We start from the raw sequence: 21,321 nt of genomic DNA on the forward strand, positions 1-21,321 counted from the left end.
ACAATTTCATAGAATATCAAGAATTTAATTAGTAAGGTGCTATCTTGGTGATTTCAATTAATGATGACTGGATTAACACAAGATGGGCAGAATTTTACGTGATGAAAGAGATAATATCTTGTAATATCTGGGAATCTTTAGGTCCTGTGACATTTGAAGATGTGGACAGGATCCTCTGTGGGATTTCAGCCACCTGTAAATTAGATCCATGACCCTCACAGTTCATAACCTTTGGCCTGGAAAGGCACAATTATGTGAATACATGAAAGTGGTAAACACATTTTGGAGGGGTGGGAGTTATGCTGCCAGCCTTGAAGGAAACAGTAATACGCTTCTCAAAAACCATCCACATAACTGGTCTCTAATTCAGTGTGTCTTAGGCAAGATTGTTGAGAAAGTGGTTGAGATTCAACTACAGGGATGATGAGATAGAATATCTGGTCCCTTCCAGCCAGGCTTCAGGCTTGGGCTAGGAAAGAAACTGCATTGGTTACTCTTGTGGATGACCTGCTTGAGATCTGGATAAGGAAAATACAACCCTCCTTGTCCTACTAGATCTCTCAGCAACATTCAGTTCCACCAACCATGGTATCCTTTTGGACTGTCTTCAAGGGTTGGAGATTGGGGCACTGTTTTGCAGTGGCTCTGCTCCCTCCTGAGCAACCAGTTCCAACTGGTATTTTTGGGAGGAGGTAAAGCCCTTTGGCACTTTTATATGAGATGCCTAGAACTTAGCTCTCTCCCCCATACTATTTAACATCTACTATATATGATGCTACTAGTAGAAATCATCAATTTGGGGCTAGGCATCATCAAAATGATGATGATACCAGCTTTACATCTCTACTCCAAGCTAAGCAGGTGGAGTGAAAGGTCTTACCCAGTACCTGGAAGCTCTGAAGCTCTGAATGGGACAGAATCGACTCAAACTGAATTCCAGCAACATAGTTACAGTTGGTATAGAAACCTTCTAGTTCCACAAATATTCCATATATTGCTCTAGATGAGGTCCCATTTCCTCTGAAGAAACAGGCATGTAATCTGGGGCTTCCTCTGGACTCACTGTTCCTGCTACAGCAGCAGGTAGAGGCTATGGATAGGAAAGTCTTTGGAGAGCTTTGGCTGATCCACCAGTTGCACCATTTCCTGGACCATTAACTTTTGTTTGAACTAGACTACTATAATTCACTGTATCTGGGACTGCCCTTGAAGACAGCTTGGTAGCTGCAGTCAGCAAAGAACACAACTGCCCACTTGCTGACCAATGCTACCTGAAACACCTATTTTCCAGAAGCTGCACTGGTTGCCAGCAGGCTTTTAAGCTCAGTCTAGCTGGGAAAGGATGCTGTGAGTACCCACTTAAGAGATTAAGAGGTTGAGACCTGAAGGCTGCCTTCCTCAGTGGCAGCCCCCTCAATGTGGAACAGTTTGCCCAAGGTCAGGTTATCCCCCGCTCTTCTATCCTTCATGAAATAGGCAAAACCTCTTCTATTCATTGGAAATGAATAATTTTAATTGGAAGTCAGCAATTGATTTTGTTTTATTTTGTATTTTGTTATATGTTTCATTGCTTTCAATACTATAAGTTGCTTTGAGTCTGACAAGTAAGCGGCATAAATATTATTCTAAATTAATATCCTTTTCCCCCTTTAATAACTGGAGACATGGAAATTATAAAGTAACTTGTCTCACTGTCTGCAAAGGGGACTTCTGAATTCAGACTGAATATTCTACAGCACAATTCCCATTTGGTGGGGCTCTTTTTTATGGATGCAAGGTGTAAACAGGCCTTTTGTCAGTACTTGGTTCAGGATTCTCCATGGTTTTTATAGGTAAGTGAGTATAGAAAGAATGTATTCTATTAAAAAATAGTATCTTCCCCTCTCAAGCTATAAATAATTAATGTTCAAGATTCTTTGGGAGAATGGGAAAAGATATCCTCAGTTAGATCCAAATACAGCTGGAAGACTCCATTCCAGGTCGATTAAAGTTGCAAAAAGAAACACTCCACAACACTTTGTTGACAGACTCCACATCTCTATTATATTCTAATAGCTTTCCATCTCTACTTACTTCTTGTCTTCTCCTGGTTCACCTCTGGACCACTGCAGGGCTCTATGTTTGGCAAAGTTTTCTTCAAAGAAGGCCCTTCCAAATCTAGATATGGAGTCTGCACAGCTATCTCCCTGATGGAATTTGGTCCATCATCCTCTGCAATTGCTGCTATTACTTGTGTATCTCCTGGAAGTCCATGATCAGTGTCTAGTTGATTTCTAGCCATGCAGAAGGAAGAACAGGGGCCTTCACCTTCCGGAAATCCATTTCCAGAAGTAAACACAGGGGTTGGCCTAATTATGGGAGATGCTACATCATCAGAATCAGCTGTTCCAAGGTCACTTTCTGAACCAGCTGTAATAGCCACAAAGAGAGTTGTCTTGTCCACAGGGGTAATGGTGGTCGGGTCATTGGCTGCTGTTGCAGAGAGATTTGGGACAGACTTGGTTGCTTCTACACGGTCTGATTTGCTCACCTTGAGAAGGGAAAATGTCTTGTGAAACAGCTCACAAAAGAGAGAAAACAAAATGATTTTTGGGGAAACAATTATTTTTTCTCTTCTAACTACCGGTGTTTATTATTACACCATGCATGTACATGTATACAAGATACTGCTGCCAATACCAAATCAGTAATTTTTACTGGAATTCAAACCAAGATCGCAGAATGTTAAAACACAAAGAAATGAAATAACACACTTATTTTTAATATTAACCAGAAGTAAGGTTTTCCTGAAGTTTATATAACACCACGTTATATAAAAAACAGATACAGTTTTCCTAAAGTGATACTTTTTGGTTTAAATTACTTTCACTTGCAATTATTTTGTTAATTTATGAAATATTGATGTAAATCGGAAATACACAATCTGAGGTCACAGGTAGTCTCTAAACTTATCTCGCTGAGCCCAGTTGAATGACAATTGCTGAAAATTGTTGCTGTTCTGAAGCAAGAACAATTCAAAAATTGTAGTATAAACTCTAAATAGTCATACCATTGATTAAAAAACAAAGTCACCCCACCCCACCCCGTTTTTCAGTGCCTGAAGGACCACTTACTTCTAGTGGTTTCTGCCCAACCATTAAGAACTAGAAGACTGGACTTCCTACAGATTCCATCCCTTAGGGAGCATCATTTGTTAGGGATAGAATTAGGTCTTCTTCATCTCTATTCCCATTCTCTGGAACAGCATTCCCTTGACACCAGGCAGGCTCTGACTTTTCTAGTCTTTCACAAAGATGTTAAAACCTGTTTCTTTTTAGTGAGCCTTTGGGGTATAATGGGTGGTTCTGTTTTGCTATCATCCCTGCCTACCTTGTATCATTTATTTGCATACTTCAGCTCTTGCCCCCCACAAAAATATTAAATATATTTTAGGCATGGAGTACATTTCTGCATCTATTTGTATAACACATGAGGCTATGCATCCCAGAGATCCTTCTTTTATTTATACCCACCTCTGGCAATCTTCCCCAGGACCACTGTAACTGGGATTCAGGACCAAGTGGCAGTTCAGGATTTCTGATCTCTAATTCAGAGTCGCTTTTTGGAGCAGATGAGCAATTTGGAGAAAGGCTGGGGAAGGGAGATAAAGCAGAACACTTTTAGTATGAGTAGCAGGGAATACTGGTCACCTAACCTATTTATTTATTCATTCATTCAGTTTCGATAGCCGTCCATCTCAAACCAGTGTTGCAGGTAAATTCGTGATAGAAATCTGCAGAAACAAGAAATCATAAGGGTTGATGTAATGGGGCAGGCAAGAGAAGTTTAGGAATATCAGCAACTTTAGAGAGCAAAATCAACTGAAGGGCTAGAAAAAGGATCTGGCTATTTTGTTCCTGTCATGTGGGCACATTGTGCTCCTAAGGAAGAGTGCATATCCTTTTCTTTCTTTTTGTTCAGGACTAGTTCCACCATTTCATTTGACTTGAATTTCCTCCCTCCCAATCAATACTATAGCCAAAGGAGAACCAATCCTGCTCATCTTCAAACATCACCACCACTCCTCTATTAGCTTCTGGGACACTTGAAGAGGCCATATATCCTGTCCTACAGACATAGGAGACAAGTCAAAAAACTTTATGTAAATGGATGAGAGTTAGTCAAGTTCATTTTTCTTCTTTCATTTGTTCCCTGGAAGCTCAGTACAATAGCCTTCCCCTATTTACCCTCAGATGTGCTAGCTGTCAGTTAAACGTCAATCATAATGTCCAGTTAGACCTCTTAGATGTCATGCACCTCTTCAGAGAGTGCCAAGTTACAGAAACCTGCCATATTTCAGCTCTCCTAATACTATCATGGTGATTCCAAGTCCCCACTCTAGCCAAGATCCAGAGTTCCTTTAAATATGACCAGAAAGTTTGGGTGTCCCAATAGAATTTGACATTTTTCCTTTAAAAAAGTGGGGGGGGGGCAGATAAACCATATCAGAAATGGCATGGAGAGGGGTTGGCCCTTGAAAATGTTTAATAAACCTCTTTGGATTTGCAGCACTAGCTTTCATACCTGTATTTACTTGAAGTGGAGTTGACCCTGAATTTAAGATGGTATCCCATCTTAATCTGCCTCAATTACTGGCAGCCTTACCAGATAGACCAGACAGGAAACATGACCAGATAAGCTAATTCTACTTTATTGTACAGCTACATTAAAAGAATCTTGCAAGTAAGAAAGTACAATTCTCCCACCATCACCTTTACAGCCTTAGAACTTAGGGAGGGCCCCTTCTGACTCCACCCACTATGCAGCTGTGGGCTATGCTCTCTCTTATCTGACTGTTCCCTAGGCAGCATCCCTCTGCCCTGTCTCTCAAGGTTATTCCCACATACCATTACAATTACCATATTCTTAAAGAACTTAAGAAGACCCTCCCATTTTAAGAAATTATTTTGGAGGAAAAAATAGTCAATTTTTAACTAAAAAGAATTGTTTCTTGATTATTGTTTAACTGTGTTCACTCAACGGTTACATATTTTGCTCTAATACTCTTTTGTGGGCATTGCTTTACAAGAGCTTGGCCCTTAAAATCAATTACAGGTTGTCCTTGCTTAACAACTGCCCTGTTTAGCAAACATTCAAAGTTATGACAGCACTGAAAAAGTAACTTTATAACCAGTCCTCACACTCATAACCTCCACAGCATCCCTGCAGTCATGTGACTGATTCAGGCACTTTGCAATCAGGGGAGCTTATGACCATCGCAGTGCCCTGTGGTCACATGATTGCCATTTGCACACTTCACAGCTGGCTTCCAACAAGCAGAGTCAATGGAGAAGCCGGCAGTGAAATCAGAAGTTGCGGTCACGTGGTGTCCCACTTAATGACCATTGTGGTTTGCTTAATGACAATGGCAGAAGTGAGGTTTTAAGTCTGTCACAGTCAGGTGATGTTTCACTTAACAACAGTGTTGCTTAGCGACAGTTGCTGGTCCCAATTACTTACTACAGGTAGTAGGTAATCAGATTCTATGCACAGACCCTATACAGAAGGCACAAAGTGTAAAGCTGCAGACAATTATGCAGTCTGATACACTGAAAAGTCAAGACTACCCATTGGATAGACAGTCTATGCGTACATAATTTGCCTACATTCAGACTCAGCGTATAGGCTTGGATACATACAGTTGATCCATAAGTTCAACCATTACATTTCCACCTTATATTTAAACAGGTAGAATTGTTTGGCTGTTTTGCATCTCTGCTACATTTACCTCTGCAGGGGAGCCAGCTCTCCGTCAGAGTATGGATGTGCTCCTTGAGGTTGTAGAGTCCCACCTTCTTCATTCTGAACATCCCCGAAAGAGTAGTACAGTGTGTTGCTGATCAGGAAAGACAGAATGAAATTAGGTACAATGTCACCTCTATAGTGATAGATAACCTTCAAGTGTGTTATACCACATGATGCTGGCTACCAGCATGGCTGGCTTCAAAAACGGGTTGGACCAATTCACAGAAGTCACGGGAATCAATGGCCATCAGCCTTGATGTCAGTATAACTGCCTCTGAAGGCCATCTGCTGAGAGACAAGTGGGTTTCCTTATGCAATTGGTGGGCCACTGGAAGAACAGGCTGCTGGGCTAGATGGGCCAGGGGTCTGATTCAGCAGGGCACTTATGTTCTTGACAGAACAGAGCCTTGTACTGAGTTAAACAATGATGTGATCACCCCATAGAAAGATTTGAAGTGATTTGTGGCATCACAGTTAGCTTCAGTGCTAGCAACCTAAGTGGTTTATGTCTTATGTCAGGCTTTTAAATAACCAAATGATGGTTGCAGAATGGCCATTTGCAGACTACACAGGAGACAGAAATAAAACAGTAGGTTGCAATTCTTTGCAGACTTACTAAGCAGAATAGAATGAGCAGAAATTCCTTCAATTCACATTGTAATGCAAACTTATCTACTTCACACTTCTCAAATCTACAGATAAAACAGTACTTAAAAATGCATTAGGTTGTAGAAAATTGCTTGCAAAAATATGCTTATTAGAAAAATATGTCCAAGAATGCATATCCTGAAAGTACATGAAAATGCATATGAATCTTCTGAGAAATCTAAACTAATGCAAAAACAGGATGAAAATAATTTTCAGAGAAGTGAGAAACAAGTCAGAAAAATGAGAAACAGGATCTCAAATCTCTACATATATACAACTGGTTTTGCTTCTCTAAGCACAACGATAAGGCTATAGATGTAATCTGTAAGAGACTGAATTAATCCTGTTGCTATTGCTTCTATATACTTGTATAACTCAAATACAAGAAGCAACTCTGTTATTCACGCATAGCCTGTTTCGGATGTTCTATAACCATGGAGGGGGAGGGACGAGAAGAGTGGTGTCTGAAAGGCCAGCCGAAATAATGCGTTCATTTTTGTGTTCATTTGTATCCGTACTGATTTTGACCTAGACTTTTCAGGTGGCACTTATACTGTACTAAATAAAGAGTTCTGTCGCAAGCGCTCAAAATGTCTCAGTGTGTTTTGGGAATGGAACAAGCTGCTTATGTGCAAATATATTCAGCTTTAATTAACCAGCTATGCTATTATGATTTCTTCAATCAGTTGACTGCCAGAATACAGAAGTCTCACCGTACGCTCCAGGTTTGGATGTCTCTCGACTGATGTGGCAGACCAGCTTGCCAGCTGATCAAATTCTGGTTCACAACTGCTGCCTTGTTCATTTGTTCACCTTAAAGGTTCATACCCCACCTTTTGACAAGTTCCCATGAGGGCTTCAATTTAAAATTATAAACACATAGCAGTATAAACGCAGTCCTTAAAACAAACAAAAAGCTCACTGCTATAATACATTAAAGAAAAAATCCTGGAAAAATAAAAAAGGTTTCTCTTGGCATTACAATAGCACCACAGTAGATGCTAAGCAAGCTTTCCTGGGAAAGAATTCTACAGTCAAAGGCCATGTTCCCAATCACCTCCTTTTGCATTTGAATGCAAAAAAAAAAAAAAAAAAATCCCTGTTGGAACCTTATTTGCAAGGCTGATATTTCATTAACTTAGCACTTCCATTGTACAAGGCAAATCCTAAGCATATATCTATATCTATATCCGTCTATAGCGTATTTTTTCCATGTCAGTCACAAACAGTAACATGTGTCCCTGGAACCACATTTCTATTAAATGTTTATGCAATATTTGAACAGACTTGTTTCTGAATGCCACAGAGCCAGCTCTCACTTCTTGCCTTTTGTCTCAGAAGATTACTCAGCAAATTCAGAGATCTCACCTGAAAAATTGTTCAGGAGTAACTTTGAGAAATTCATCAGCATGAATTAATTTGGATTGGGAAAACGGCACAAATAGGGAGGGTGTGCCTTCTATATTGGTAGTCCTACTTGACAAGCAGAAGCTATAGAAATGACACAAAAGTCATTTCATTACATTAAGGCAGAATATATTAAATCGCAATGCATAAGCATTGTTGGAGAAATTAAGGTTTTTAAGAGCTATACACAATTCAGCATCCTTTCTCCCTGTCTGTCTCACTCTTCTGAAACACAGGAAAGACAATCCAAGAAAAAAAATCAACCATGACCCAAATGATCATTAGATAAGACTGAGAAATCTGACACCTAAACATCCAAAGTTTCCTTAAGATGCAATAACAGAAGTTTTGAGAAAGTTTGATCCATCAAACTAAATACAAACTGATAGTTATTTCAACTTGTCAGATATTTGCCCAACTTCCTGTTTCCTCATCTTGAATAGGTAGCAAGAGAAAGATTTTCATAAAACCTGTGAAGAATCATAATATATGGAGGATTGATTACACTGTTTGATAGAATATAAATTAACTAGGCTTTAGAGTGCCATTATTGAATGTGCATCTTATTCTGATTTTTTGTGTGTGAAGGCTCACCAACTATGCAGCAGTTTTCCATGGATTTCCTTTCCTTCATCTTAGCCTTCCAATAAAGCTATGGAAGTTTCATAATTAAAATCAGGGGAGACATTTCTATCTGCATTTAGGGCAACCAGCCACAACTAAAAATCTTACTGGCATTGAAGCCACCCTAATTTTAGAGGAACTATTTATTTTGGTAGGCTTATCTTTACATTTTTCATTCATTTATTGAAATCAGTTTAGAAACAAATCCTTGGAAATCAGTAGGCCAATTTATTTATGCAGTTACTATCACAGTACTAACTTAGCAGCTGCTTCATACTTCCCTCCTAACTTGCTTTTTCAACATATCAGCTGAAGCACTGAATGTACATAAAGCGAGGATACAGGGCCCAGCAGATCAGCAGCTAAATGAAAAGGTGGATAAATTAAGATAAAAAACATTCCAAGCTCAATACCTGACAACTGCAATTAAAAAATAAATCTCAGCAGCAGCAAATCTTTTAAGACAAGGCAGTACTTCTGCCAGTTTGGTGTACATTCTTACTTGGAAGTCAACAATTTCCGCTTCTCCTCCAGAGATCTCTCACTTTCAGCCACTTCTTCTGAAGTTGGATCTGCAGATGACTCCCTTTTCTTTGGCTTCTTCTTGCGCCGTCTTTTCTTACGAACAGCTGTGTCTGAGCCCAAGCCATCAGAGTTCCCATACAAATTGGCAGATTTGGCCACAGCATCCATGCTTTTCTCGGAGGGGATGGGAGATGTGCACAAGAAGGTTGGGATTCTCTCCTGGGAGGCAGATGGCACAAATCTGATCAGTCTCTGAGCCAGAATTGGGGCAAGTTTAAACCATAATGCTAGGCAAATCAAACTCCAAACTTGGCACCAAGGATTGCAGAATATAAGAAACTGAAGATTGCAGAATAGAAGGCAAACATATTTTGACTCTGCAACTCCAGGAAACGAAGGGCTATTGAGAGGTTTCATCCCATGCCTCCCAGGGAAAAATCAACTATCCATTAGTCAGGGGAAAAGCAGGTGCAGGAGCTGAACCTTCTCCCTGGACCTTATTTTTTATCTTTGTTAACAAACATTTGAAAAGGACTATAAAATATTTGTTTCTCAAGATTAAGTTAAAAAACTGCAGGACATACTAGGTATAGTCAACAACCAATCTGAAACTTCATCCTCTTTTTTATAAAATAAAAGATAAACTGTCTTATCCTCAGTCTGATAGTAAGCATATTTCTCTGAGGAGTCACTTGGTGGATAAGTCAGAGAGGAGAGGTTGCAGTGATGTTCTCGTGATTTTTTCCCACCAAAGAGCAATCTCTAGCAAAGCCTGAGAAGCCAGTGAGAAATCCAATTTTGGTATCGGGGGATCACACAACAGGGCTTCCGAATACTATGCCTTTGGTCTAGGCCAGTGTTTCTCAACATGCTGGCTGGGGAATTCTGGGAGTTGAAGTCCACATCTCTGGAAGTTGCCAAGGTTGAGAATCACTGGTCCAGCCTATTAAGAAGCATGTCTAAAAAAATGGCCAGATGCATATTTATGCCCTGTAAAAAAACCCACCTTTTGTTCCTCCGACTCTTGGACAAAAAAGGCTTCTCCATTGTCACCCAGCTTCATATGCAGATTGACTGGCTCTCCATTGATTTCTATGTCAACCTAGAAAGAAGGAAAGGTCAAATTATTTTAAGCCTAGGGAACCATTTCAGAAAGAATTCCAACTATTTCCTATATGAGAACCCAGGAGAGTCTGGGAAAATTGATCTGGTCTGCACATTTAGAAATGAGATCAGAATTTAAGTTTATTCACCAACATTTCTTGAACGTTGCCATGAAAGACAGAACTAAGTTACCAATATTAATTTTGTGTCTTTAAAGAGAAAATATGTTTAAGGTGTATTTGTACAGCCAGCATTTTATGAAGTGTCTATATAAACAGGTGTGTGTTCATTTTTTAAAGAAATTCACAAAAAACTATAGATTTCAGTCAAACTTTATTATGGATTTAAAAAAGCAAATAGATTACTGCAGAAACAAGCTATGGAGATATGCACATGAAAGTATTATGGAGTGGAAAAGGACTCTTTTGTCAATTACTACTGGTATCTATTCAGCTTTGATCTGAATTGTCACCTTTTAGGAAAAAAATAATAGAAGAATAAATGCCCACGTCTAGAGGCAAGATTCTGCAACCTGATGCCCCTTGCATACGCTGGTGCTTGCCTCATCATGGATTTGGCAATGTCCTTCAACACCAGCCCCCACCCCCAATTTAATTAATGCCACTTCCCAGTTCCATTTTCTACTATGGATAATCTCCCTTTCTTCATTCCCCCTTTTATCAGTAGGAATAGCAGATTTCAACATAGCAGGAAACAGGTGAAAAGAGTAAAGTACACAGACCATTTTAAAACTATTTGGTGCGCTGCTGTAAATGGCCCCACAGACAGACACCTCTCTGCAATGTACGTCACTCAGCAGATACACAGAGGACTTCACATCTATTCCAAAAATATCAGAAGGCAATATATGCAGATTGCATGGATTACTTACCCCTCTCTTCTCATTTAACTAGTTTTTTTTTCTTCCTTTTTTCTATTTATTGTACTTTGTAAAAGTACAAAGATCATGGACAGTACAAAGATTCATGAATATGCTCAATGGCCATAAGCTTTCTCTTTCCACTCCAAAGAGAGTGAATGGGTGGGCATCGGATGCATACCCCAAGGAGACTTACCATACATCTGGTTTCACTGGGCAGCCACAGCTGGAACAAGTTTTTTAAAAGAGCACGTCATAAAAGGTCACTGTGCCAACTTTGCCTGTTGAAGCCTGCTTTGACCCAGTTTAACTACCTGAAAATATAGTTATTTTACCTGTAATGTGCATCCTGCCCAATTAAGGCTGTGATCCTGAGCACACAATTTTATTTTATTTATTTATATTTATATTTATATATTTTATATATTTTTATATATATGTATGTATGTATGTATGTATGTATGTATGTATATAGGGACGCGGTGGCGCTGCGGGTTAAACCGCTGAGCTGTTGATCGGAAGGTCGGCGGTTCGAAACCGCGCAGCGGGGTGAGCTCCCGTTGTTAATCCCAGCTCCTGCCCACCTAGCAGTTCGAAAGCATGCAAATGTGAGTAGATCAATAGGTACCGCTTCGGCGGGAAGGTAACGGCGTTCCGAGTCATCATGCTGGCCACATGACCCGGAAGTGTCTATGACAACGCCGGCTCCAAGGCTTAGAAACGGAGATGAGCACCGCCCCCTAGAGTCGAACTCGACTGGACTTTACGTCAAGGGAAACCTTTACCTTTACCTATGTATGTATATAAATTCTATTCTGAGAGTCTGACCCAGTTCTGTTTATGTTGCAAGAAGTTAAGACATTAGTTGCCACACATCTGGAACCACTTACCACTTTTTCACTGGAATGCAGAACTCGCAACTTCCCAAAGCGCACATGGAAAGGTGAACAACGTAAGGAACCATCTGGTTGCCTTACCACAATGACATCAATACAGCCTGTGAGTGTGGCTGGATTCAGACCCCTATACAGCTCCTTCACGGTGCCAAACACAGTTTCAGCAATCTGGCCCACATAGTTCATTGTCTGAATCTACAAGGAGAAAGAATACAAAGCAAATCCTATTTAAATAAAACATTGACTGTAATCACTGAATTAGGCTGTGTCTCCAAACAACAGTTTGTGAAGTTCAGAAACTGTATCCTTTCAGATACCAATGAAACACCAAATGCTTACCATCTCTCACAGATTTCCCTGGACTCCCAAGTTTACAGCATTATTCCATAGCAAAAACCTACCCCAGATGCCATTTTGCCAAAATCAATAAACTTTAAACAACAGTCAGGCGGCTTCTCCCAGACTGATTTTTTCCCCCTGTCCCCACGCACCCACCCACAAGTTTCTTATGGGCCTGCTTCTTTTACCAGTAGAGGTTGTTGGCAGATGCTGGGAAAGCCTTTAGCCCAGGAGAGGTCAAAAAAGTCACACACCAAGCATTTCTATAAAAATAATTTACAGAAAGCAAAACAAAAAAACAAAACATATTTAAAGGACATAGCTCCCTTTGGAGCAAGCCTTGCTTGCCTACATTGCCGGCAGAGAGAAAAAGAGGAAGTGACAACAAGTCCGGGCAGGTTTCCTCCCCCCCCCCCCCCGCAGGTGATTTGCATGAAGCACGTGAGAGGAGACAATCACTTGCAACCTTTTCACCCGGCCAAAATGACTAGGCACATATAGCAGTCTTAATCTGTTAGTAGGAAAACCTCAACAGAGGTCTCCTCCTCCAGCCTGTTAGAGGTAACGATGTTTAAAATGGTAAATAAGCAGCCTTAGCTAGTTGCCCCCGATCTGCAGTTTAGGCTTGGCTGTTTGTTGCATCCAGGGCCAAAGGAGCGTATTTGCTTGTGCAAATGCAAGGAGCAGAGCAGAAAAGCCAGTTACCTTTAGTAAAGCTTTGACACATGCAATCTATGACAGAAAATTATAAATATCCTTTTCCTGATTATCTTCCTACTTCGATATTATAAGTGAATGGTGAAGAGGTGGGAAGGTGGAGCTAAAGAAAATGTAATAGTTTCTGGAGAAAGGGCAAAAAAGTTTGTCATTGTAATCAGTATTGACTGGCTCTGCTTCTGTTCTTTCATTCTCTTTAAGATGACTTGTAGTCTATTATCCTATTATCTCGAATAAGCCGAGGGGTATATGCAATTTATTTCCTTACATTGTGGAAGTGACTTTTTAGTTTTCCTTCTGGCTGTTCCCACTTCATTTACAGCCCTGTCAAAATTGGAATCTTGTCCTTGAAGCCTTTCTCAGAATTGAGATGGAAAAAAACTCTCTGCCCATGTAAAGATATTTCAGACAACAAAAATAATTACTCAGATACCTTGCTTGGCTGGCCCTCTAGGAACACTGTCACTTTAGGGCTTAATAGACAGAACATGTACCAGGATACAGAAGCAAAATAATTTTGCACACTGTGCTATACAAGGCAGAGTAAAGTAATCATATCTCTATTTCTGACTCTGAAAAGCTGGCAGGTATTCACCTGTTCCAGCATCCTCATCACTGGTCAGGCTTTCTGGAGCTTCAGAAAGTTGCAGTCAGCTTATTTCTAACGGCAGCAGGCTCCTCACATTTGCAATAGATTGTACCGTACCATCTACCTTCTGAGGCACGGCTGATGGACATTGAGAGACTTCTCAGTCATATTATCTAAACCGTTGAATGCTCACCCTTAAGAAGCTCACTTGCCTCCCCCTCTTTATGCTTATAGGCCAAGGATGCTGAACCTGAAGCTCCAGGGCTGCACACAGATCCCAAATGGCCTTGCCTCCAAAAACTGCCCAGTCATACAGAAATACAAACGATTAAAGACATGGTATAAAATTGTATGAATAGTATATAACAAATTGAAATCAAATTCGTTTTTAACCTGGTCCCACTTACTTCTTTAGCCTGCTTATTCTTATTCAGCCCCCAATGTGTTATGCACAAATGAAGCATGGATTGCGGAGGGATAAAAGTCACAAAACTCCTCTTTAGGCAAATGGTTACAACATTTGCATTTCACCAGGCATTGTAATCACTTGAAATTTGCACTGTGCTGTTAAAAATTAAGTAATTACTACTCCATTATTTCATGCTATTCTTATTGCAATACCCCTTTCCTTTGGGAAAGAGATATTACAATAGGAAAGCATATGCTTCTTGTCTGTATTACGGTGGGTGTAGGGATGGGGAAAGCTACCACAGCTGAAGCCCGGGGCAGAATTTTTCTAAAAACAATTCATTAAAATGCTCTGATTGTTCAGTATTCTGTAACCACTTCCTGTTTGATTCCAAGAAAAGGTCTGGACGGAGTCAGATCTATCCCAGGAAGTAGATCCAAAGGGCCAGAAGACAGCAGCAACAACATGATATTCATTATTACTTATTCATATATTTGCACACTAAAATTCAAACAGAATTCAAACAGAGAAGGAAGCAGGGATCCGTTAGATTTTTAGTTTTTTCTGTCTTAAAAATTGGAATGTAAATAAATAGGGATTTTCAAACATAAAAGAAAGCAAAACTGACAGTTTTTTCAGTACAGACAGATGGCCTTTAAAAGTCTGTCTGTATTATAAGGAAGAATTTCCTGACAGTGAGAACTATCAAGCAGTGGAACAGCTTGCCTCCCGTAGCTGTAGGTGCTCCATCACTGGAGGTTTTCATGAAAAGATTAGACAGCCATTTGTCTGAGATGGAAGGAGGATTCCTGCCTTGGGCTTAGGCAGGGGGTTGGACTAGGAGACTTCCAAGGTCTCTTCCAACCCTGTGATTCTATGGTTCTATGGAAGTCTTGATTTATTTAGTAGCACTATGATCTCTTTTCCCTCTGCCTCACAGACTCATCCTTACAGCTGTGTTCATCTAACAACCTAACCCATGGTTTGTTTAATCATAGTTACTGAATTAATTATAATTAGCTGGATTCACAACATGCTAAGCCACAAAAATGTATTATGGCCTACTAAGTTGCTGAGTGGCATGACATGCTCCTCACTATGCTGGTAACAGTCTCACGCCTACAATTTGGTCAGAACAAATCACAAACATTTTGTTCAGCTCATTTTCTGGCTATAATTGTCCATGGGTTGCATCTTAAGATGTTGGTTTTGTCACCTTCAGTCTGTGTAAGTAGATGTATTCTTAAAAAATCTTTTCAAAAACTGCTGTCTCATCAAGGTCACCTTTTCTGTGTGTTTCTCTAAAATTAACCTAATTAAAGCCAATTGAGTGACAAGCCCTGCTCTTTTTAGCTGTATTTGAGCACTAAAGACTCAGAGAGAGCTTTGCCAGAACAAGATCCTAAACATCTGGCCAGTTTTTTTGCTGATATTCTTCTAGACTTGTGTTTTATGCTGTACATTCCTAATTATTATAGAGAACTTTTCATTATGGGTGATAAATAAAACTTGACATAAATAAATACAAGAGAAACAAAGGAGAGATAGACAAACTTGTGCGGCTGGCAGAACAATCGTACATCTATGCTTTAGAAAACAGATGGGTAGGAATGTATATTAAATCCACACAAATCATCTTAGCTTCCATTTCAGTTAGCCATGGGAAAAGCTTTGAATCTTGAAACAAAGATATCAGAAATGACAGGACATCTAAAGACTTAACAAGAATGCATTGATGTTTCTTCACTACCAGCATATTAGGCAAATATTCAAATGAACACTCATTGTTCTTACACTGAAATGCAAAGCTGTCCTAAGCTTATATTCCATCAAATAGATAATAAAAGTGAAAGAGGTTTCTTCCTACACTGTTATCTGCAGTAGCTAAGGAAACCTAAATGAGAAAAGCTTTGAATCCATGCTAAGTGAGACACAGCTATATACCAGCATTTTTCAAACTTGGCAACTTTAAGATGTGTGGACTTCAACTCCCAGAATTCCCCAGCCAGTTCCCCAGTCTACACGACTTAAAGTTGCCAGGTATGAAAAACACTTCTGTATGTTCTTATTTATTCAACATATATGCTGAAACTATATTGAGGAAGATTGGAAGAAAATATCTCTCAGCATAAGCATGTGAACCATCCAGCTCAATTCTGCTCCTATTCCACCTTCACTTCAAGTCCAGGCATGCAGTTTCCTACTTCCAAAAAGCACATGGCCATGTGTGGAACTACTATGGTATAAGAGTTAAGCTGTTGGACTGGAAATCCGTAGATCCTCAGCCATGGAAGTTCAAAGAGAAATTTTGGGCCAGTCACTATCTATCGGCCTAATCTACCTCACAGGGCTGTTGCGGAGATAAAATTGGAAGAGGGAATGCTATACAGTATGAGACATCCGAGCTTCTAGAGGAAAATCGAATGCAAATCCACTATATAAATATTTTCTTTTGTGAGCTGCTAGATGTAATGTTCCTTTAATCTGAGGAGATGACTTCTATTCCTGTAATTGCTTGGTCAACATAAACTGTTAATGTAACTGTTAGAGGAAGAATGTCGCAAAACAAAATCACTGCCAATTAATAGGGAAAGAACATGGTAAACAACAATTTCCAATTAATAGTCCATAATAGCAACTTAATAGTGAAATTGTTGGAAGTCCTGGCAAATCCAGCATGCCTCATTAGCATGTGAATTACCATGTAAATTGAGTTGTCCCACAATGCAACTCTGAGGAAGCTGTTTGTTGCCACTCCCACTTTCTTTCTTCCACCAATCAAGCAGGCAGCATGGATGCTGCTCTCTCCATCAGAGTCATGTGCTCGGGCCTTGATGAAGAATTCAGCCCCTTTCTTCCATGCAGCTCTTGGCAGCTGTAGGGCTGAGAGTTTAGGGCAAACTATGTATTTAGAAAGGAAAGAACAAAGGAACTTCATCTTTTCCACCAAGATGGATGTAACAGAAGCAACATTAAAGTCAGTAAGAAATTCCTTTTACTTAACCTAATCTGACTAAGCGTGAGATTCTTTATGCGTGGGAGGGCTGAGTGTGTAAGATCAATAACCTGTGTTTCTCTGACATGCTCATTAAAGCTATCTAAGATAATTTTCTTTTTCTCTGTCAGCTTCTCAGCCATGTTATAAGCTCTGCTCCATTTCAGTGGTTCTAGCAGGCCACTAAATTGGCTTCAGAAATAGGGAATCAGGGTGGTTGAGAAATCTGATTAATAGATCCAATCACAATTCACAAATATGAAAACTATCAGAATAAAACATGGCTTTATACTCATTCTATTAATCTGCTTGATATTTTTGTTTTACCAAGGGGTGGCATGTAGTGGCATGGGATTATGTGACTCTGATGGGTTGGGAGGAAAAGGAGAAGTACTGTCCAGTATATCTAGATCACATCAGATTGGGAGAGGCTGCTTCAGAGGAAGTGGAAGAGTCAGTTTAAAGGTATTATTATTATCATCATCATCCTGATGACACAATATCCCTCTTAATTCAAATCTGGATCTTAGTCTCCCAGCAAAGCAAACAAGCTGTCAAATTTGCCTTACCAAAAGTAAAACAGCCAACCTAGTTAAATACAAAATAAAGACAGTCCAAATCAATGGTATTTGTCAAGAATTAACGCTCAGTGAAATCATCTAAAGTACCTCTAATTTGTATCAACCCATTCACCATTTAACAAGCCCACTTTGAAGGAGTCTGGATTAGCTTTCCTTCTCTCGAGCTGATCTTCTCCACTCTTTCTGCATCCATAGATAGTCAGCCAGTGGCCACGTTTCAGGCAACCAGTTCTCTTCTGGGTAAGGACAAGCCTGGGGAGCCTGTGCTGGGCCACTGCAAGGGTCATTCTAGGCATCTGTTGGATAAAGTCACTCAGATTGTCTTTGACTTGAACGGGTCCTATAGACTGAGGCACAATCTTGCCCCGTTATCTGGGGAAAGTTTCAGCGTGGGAATGTGCACAGGGTCCTTGGCACTATGAGTTCTGCCCCCTGTGTTCTGGAACCATGTCCCCCTTGGTCAGTCAAAGTCTCCTGGGAAGTAGCCTATGGTTGGGTCCAAGTGGTGGTAAATGTCTGTTTGCAAGAAGGGGTAGTTCCATCTGATTTGAAGGCGGCAGTGGTTCTTCTTAGGAAAGGTTGTTGAAAAGGTGATAGGCATTCAGCTTTAAAGGGCCCTGGAGTAAGCAAATTATGTGAACCCTTTTCAGTTGGGATTCAGACCAGGTTACAGTATTGAGATATCATTGGTTGCACTTGTGGATGACCTGGGATTGGGCAGTGCATCCATCTTACCCTCCTGGATCACCCAATGGTTCTCCTCCTCCTCCAGGGCTGATTCAAGTCACTGCTGGTAGGTGGGGAAAGGTGCAGCCCTAAGCCCCTTCTACATGGGATGCCTCAGGGCTCAGCTCTCTCTCCACTCCTATTTAATATCTATTTGAAGCTGCTGGGTGAGGTTGTCTATTGGTGCAGGGTGAAATATCATTATGCTAATGTTTGGTTATACATCTCCACCCCTGGGTGGGTAAGTGATGCCATCAAGCTGCTTTCCCAGAGCCTGGAGACTGTGAGGGTTGAGATTCAGAAGAACAGGATGTAGCTCAACTCTAGCAAGACAAAGTGGCTTTGGAACTGGATCTGGAGATTTTTCATCTTTAACTCTTGATGGGGTAGCACTCACCAGAGTTGTGTGCAATTTTGGAGACTTCCTGGATTCACAGCTCTGCTTAAAGAGGAGATGGCAGCCCCAACTAGGAAAGCTTTTGCACAAATTCATCTTGTGCACCAGTTATGCCTGTTCCTGGACTGGGAGTTCCTACTATCATTCATAGCTTAGTCACTTCTCAATTAGATTACTGCAATGCTCCGTTCATGGGACTGCCTTTGAGAAACGCTCAGAAGCTTCAACTGGTCCAGAATACAGCAGCACACACAATTTGGGGCACACCAAGTTTTGCCTGGGGACACCAGTGTTGTGCAAGGTACACTGGCTTCCAATATGCTTCTAGTTGCAATTCAGCGTGCTATTATAACCTTTAAAGTCCTGCATGGCACAAGGCCGGATTATTTGCAGGACCATCTGTCTCTGAAGGCATCTGCCCATCCCACCAGATCCAACAGGGCAGGTGTGTTCCAGGTCCCCTCTATTAAACAATGTAATCTTGTGGGTCCAAGGAGTTGTGCCTTTTGTGTTGTGGCACCTGCCCTATGGAATAGCCTCCCCTCTGAGGTCTGGAGAGCCCCAACTCACCTGGCTTTCCAGGAGGCTGTGAAGACTGGGCCAGAATATTAGAAGAGCCCAGTGGGGTTCATTGGTGTGGTTGAGTTTGTCATGTGGTGCCTTGGTTATATTATTTGAATTCTGGTTTTTGCTTTATTTATAGAGTTTTTATTTTTGTTTATTGTTTTTAGCTGCCCAGAGTTTGTACGTAAGATGGGCAGCCACATAAATTTTCTAAAATAAAATCTTTTCCCGTTGGCCTTCTGCCTAACACAACAGCATTAATGAGGAAACAATACCTCAAAACCTGACTGATACAGGACTCAGTCATCTACCATTTTATTATTTATTATTTATTTATTTAAATTTATATCACCGCTGATCTCGCCCAACAGGGGGAGAATAACTCGATATATTTTGCAACATCCTGTGCATTACCTAATTTGCAATCATCAGTTACACATTGATTATGTAATAAAGGATGTGATCTAAGGACATTCCAAAACCATCCAATAATATTTTAAAATATCACTAGTATGTCATGTATAAAAGAGTGTGGCCCAAACCAGGAATGTTGCAGGTCCCAAAATCAAATTGCATTAAACTGATCAGCCCTTCATCTTGTTCAGAAGCTACTGCCAAAGAGCACTTAACACAAACATACACACAAACTAACTGGCCTCCATTTAGAAGGAATTCCATGATTAAAGTTTCCCAAATTTCATTAAATATTGTAACTGATTTAGAAAAGCTAAACAACTTTAGACTGGTTACTACCTGAACAGGAGACCCACAGGAAATTCAAAGGCTTACAGAAGTTACAAAAACATCCCAGAAGACAGGAATGGCCAACCTTTTGCATGGTTGCTGCCAAGAAAACTACAAGGACACATCCATGTAGCCACCAGGACTCAATGTGAAGGAGACTTTTAGCTGCAGCAACATGTAGCACTAACGTGGACAACTATATAAAGAGAGTTGCATTAGAGCATCAAGATATTTAACTTTTTAAAGACATCTCATGTGTAATGGAACCAGACATTCACAAAATTGAAAATATCTAATTCTTCAAAATGCTATACATACACACACTGGAAGGGTGAGGAAATACTTGAAGACCCCACAATGACAACTAGGGATGCATTGTACATGAACACACAAAATTTTGGCTGTTGTGGCTCATAAATGCAGAACATTCATCACACACAGTAGGATCAGGGCAGGGTCACCTTGCCTTTTTCTGTAGAGAGAAACCCACCTTCACTGAATAACGGAAGATGATTAATTTTACTCACCAGCACCCCAGTGTCTGGGGCCTGCAGGAAAATCTGCAGTGAGTCTTAATATGCCAGGAGGACCATGATTCCCCCTCCTAAGCCCAATGGAGGAAGAAGCTCCAGATCTTTGGTTTTATATCCTGTGAATGTCAATTAAAAACAATGCTGCTGGAAGGGTCTATAAACAACAGTGCCTTCATCTGCTTCATGCACAGAGCCATGAGATCATGAGATAGCCCTTTCCCCATAGTAACCTGCTGAGCTGAGCATTCTTCTCTGCTATTTAATTGGCAGTTCTGCAGCCAAACTCACAGCACAGAAGTTATCAGAGGTTAGAATTCACCCTTCTGCACCAATATGCAGCCAAGGTGTTTAGTAGCTTTAAAAGAGATCTGGACATAGTGTATATGGAAGCAACAGTTCTCGGTCCTAACATTCTTTTTCCATCATCCTTACTCCATGTTGAACAAAGATCTGTTATGAAGCCCAGAATGCACACCCACAGGAGAGAATCTAGCTATGTGTCTGCAGCAAAATGCAGCACAGAAAACCTGCTTCTCACAGCTTGAAGGTATAAATCTACTGGCAAATTAAATTGCTTTAAAAGTTATAGTTGTTGGCAGCTTTACCTGCAGATGGCTGATAGATTCCCCAGACCTGAAACAAGTTAGAAAGATGATCAGATTTTAAGATACCTCATCAAAAGTTAAAAAGAGTAGATCACTACCCAAAAAGATTAATTTAAAACTTAATAAAGCACAAAGAGAACATACAAGCGCATGAAAAGTTTAACCTCTATTGCTATACTGAATAGGCAGTAAAAGGAAGTGACAGTAACAGGTTCCACTGGAATGGGTAGAGAAAGCCATCTTAATCTATTTTT

General features: G+C 40.3%; 1 protein-coding gene across 1 annotated transcript in view; it reads right to left on the minus strand.

Annotated features, from left to right (window-relative positions):
- Positions 1–12,092, minus strand: part of LPIN3 (lipin 3) — a 31,821-nt gene extending 19,729 nt beyond the window's left edge. Inside the window, exons 1-6 of the mRNA XM_063297163.1 lie at positions 11,863–12,092; positions 9,995–10,090; positions 8,966–9,207; positions 5,768–5,875; positions 3,513–3,630; positions 2,074–2,530 (exon numbers count right to left, since the gene is read on the minus strand). Coding sequence (XP_063153233.1) covers positions 2,074–2,530; positions 3,513–3,630; positions 5,768–5,875; positions 8,966–9,207; positions 9,995–10,090; positions 11,863–12,054 — 1,213 coding nt within the window. The 5' untranslated portion in view covers positions 12,055–12,092. The remainder of the gene's footprint in view (positions 1–2,073; positions 2,531–3,512; positions 3,631–5,767; positions 5,876–8,965; positions 9,208–9,994; positions 10,091–11,862) is intronic.
- Between the last annotated feature and the right edge of the window lie 9,229 nt (positions 12,093–21,321).

The sequence above is a fragment of the Candoia aspera genome, chromosome 3, assembly GCF_035149785.1.
Source record: "Candoia aspera isolate rCanAsp1 chromosome 3, rCanAsp1.hap2, whole genome shotgun sequence".
Taxonomy (NCBI): domain Eukaryota; kingdom Metazoa; phylum Chordata; class Lepidosauria; order Squamata; family Boidae; genus Candoia; species Candoia aspera.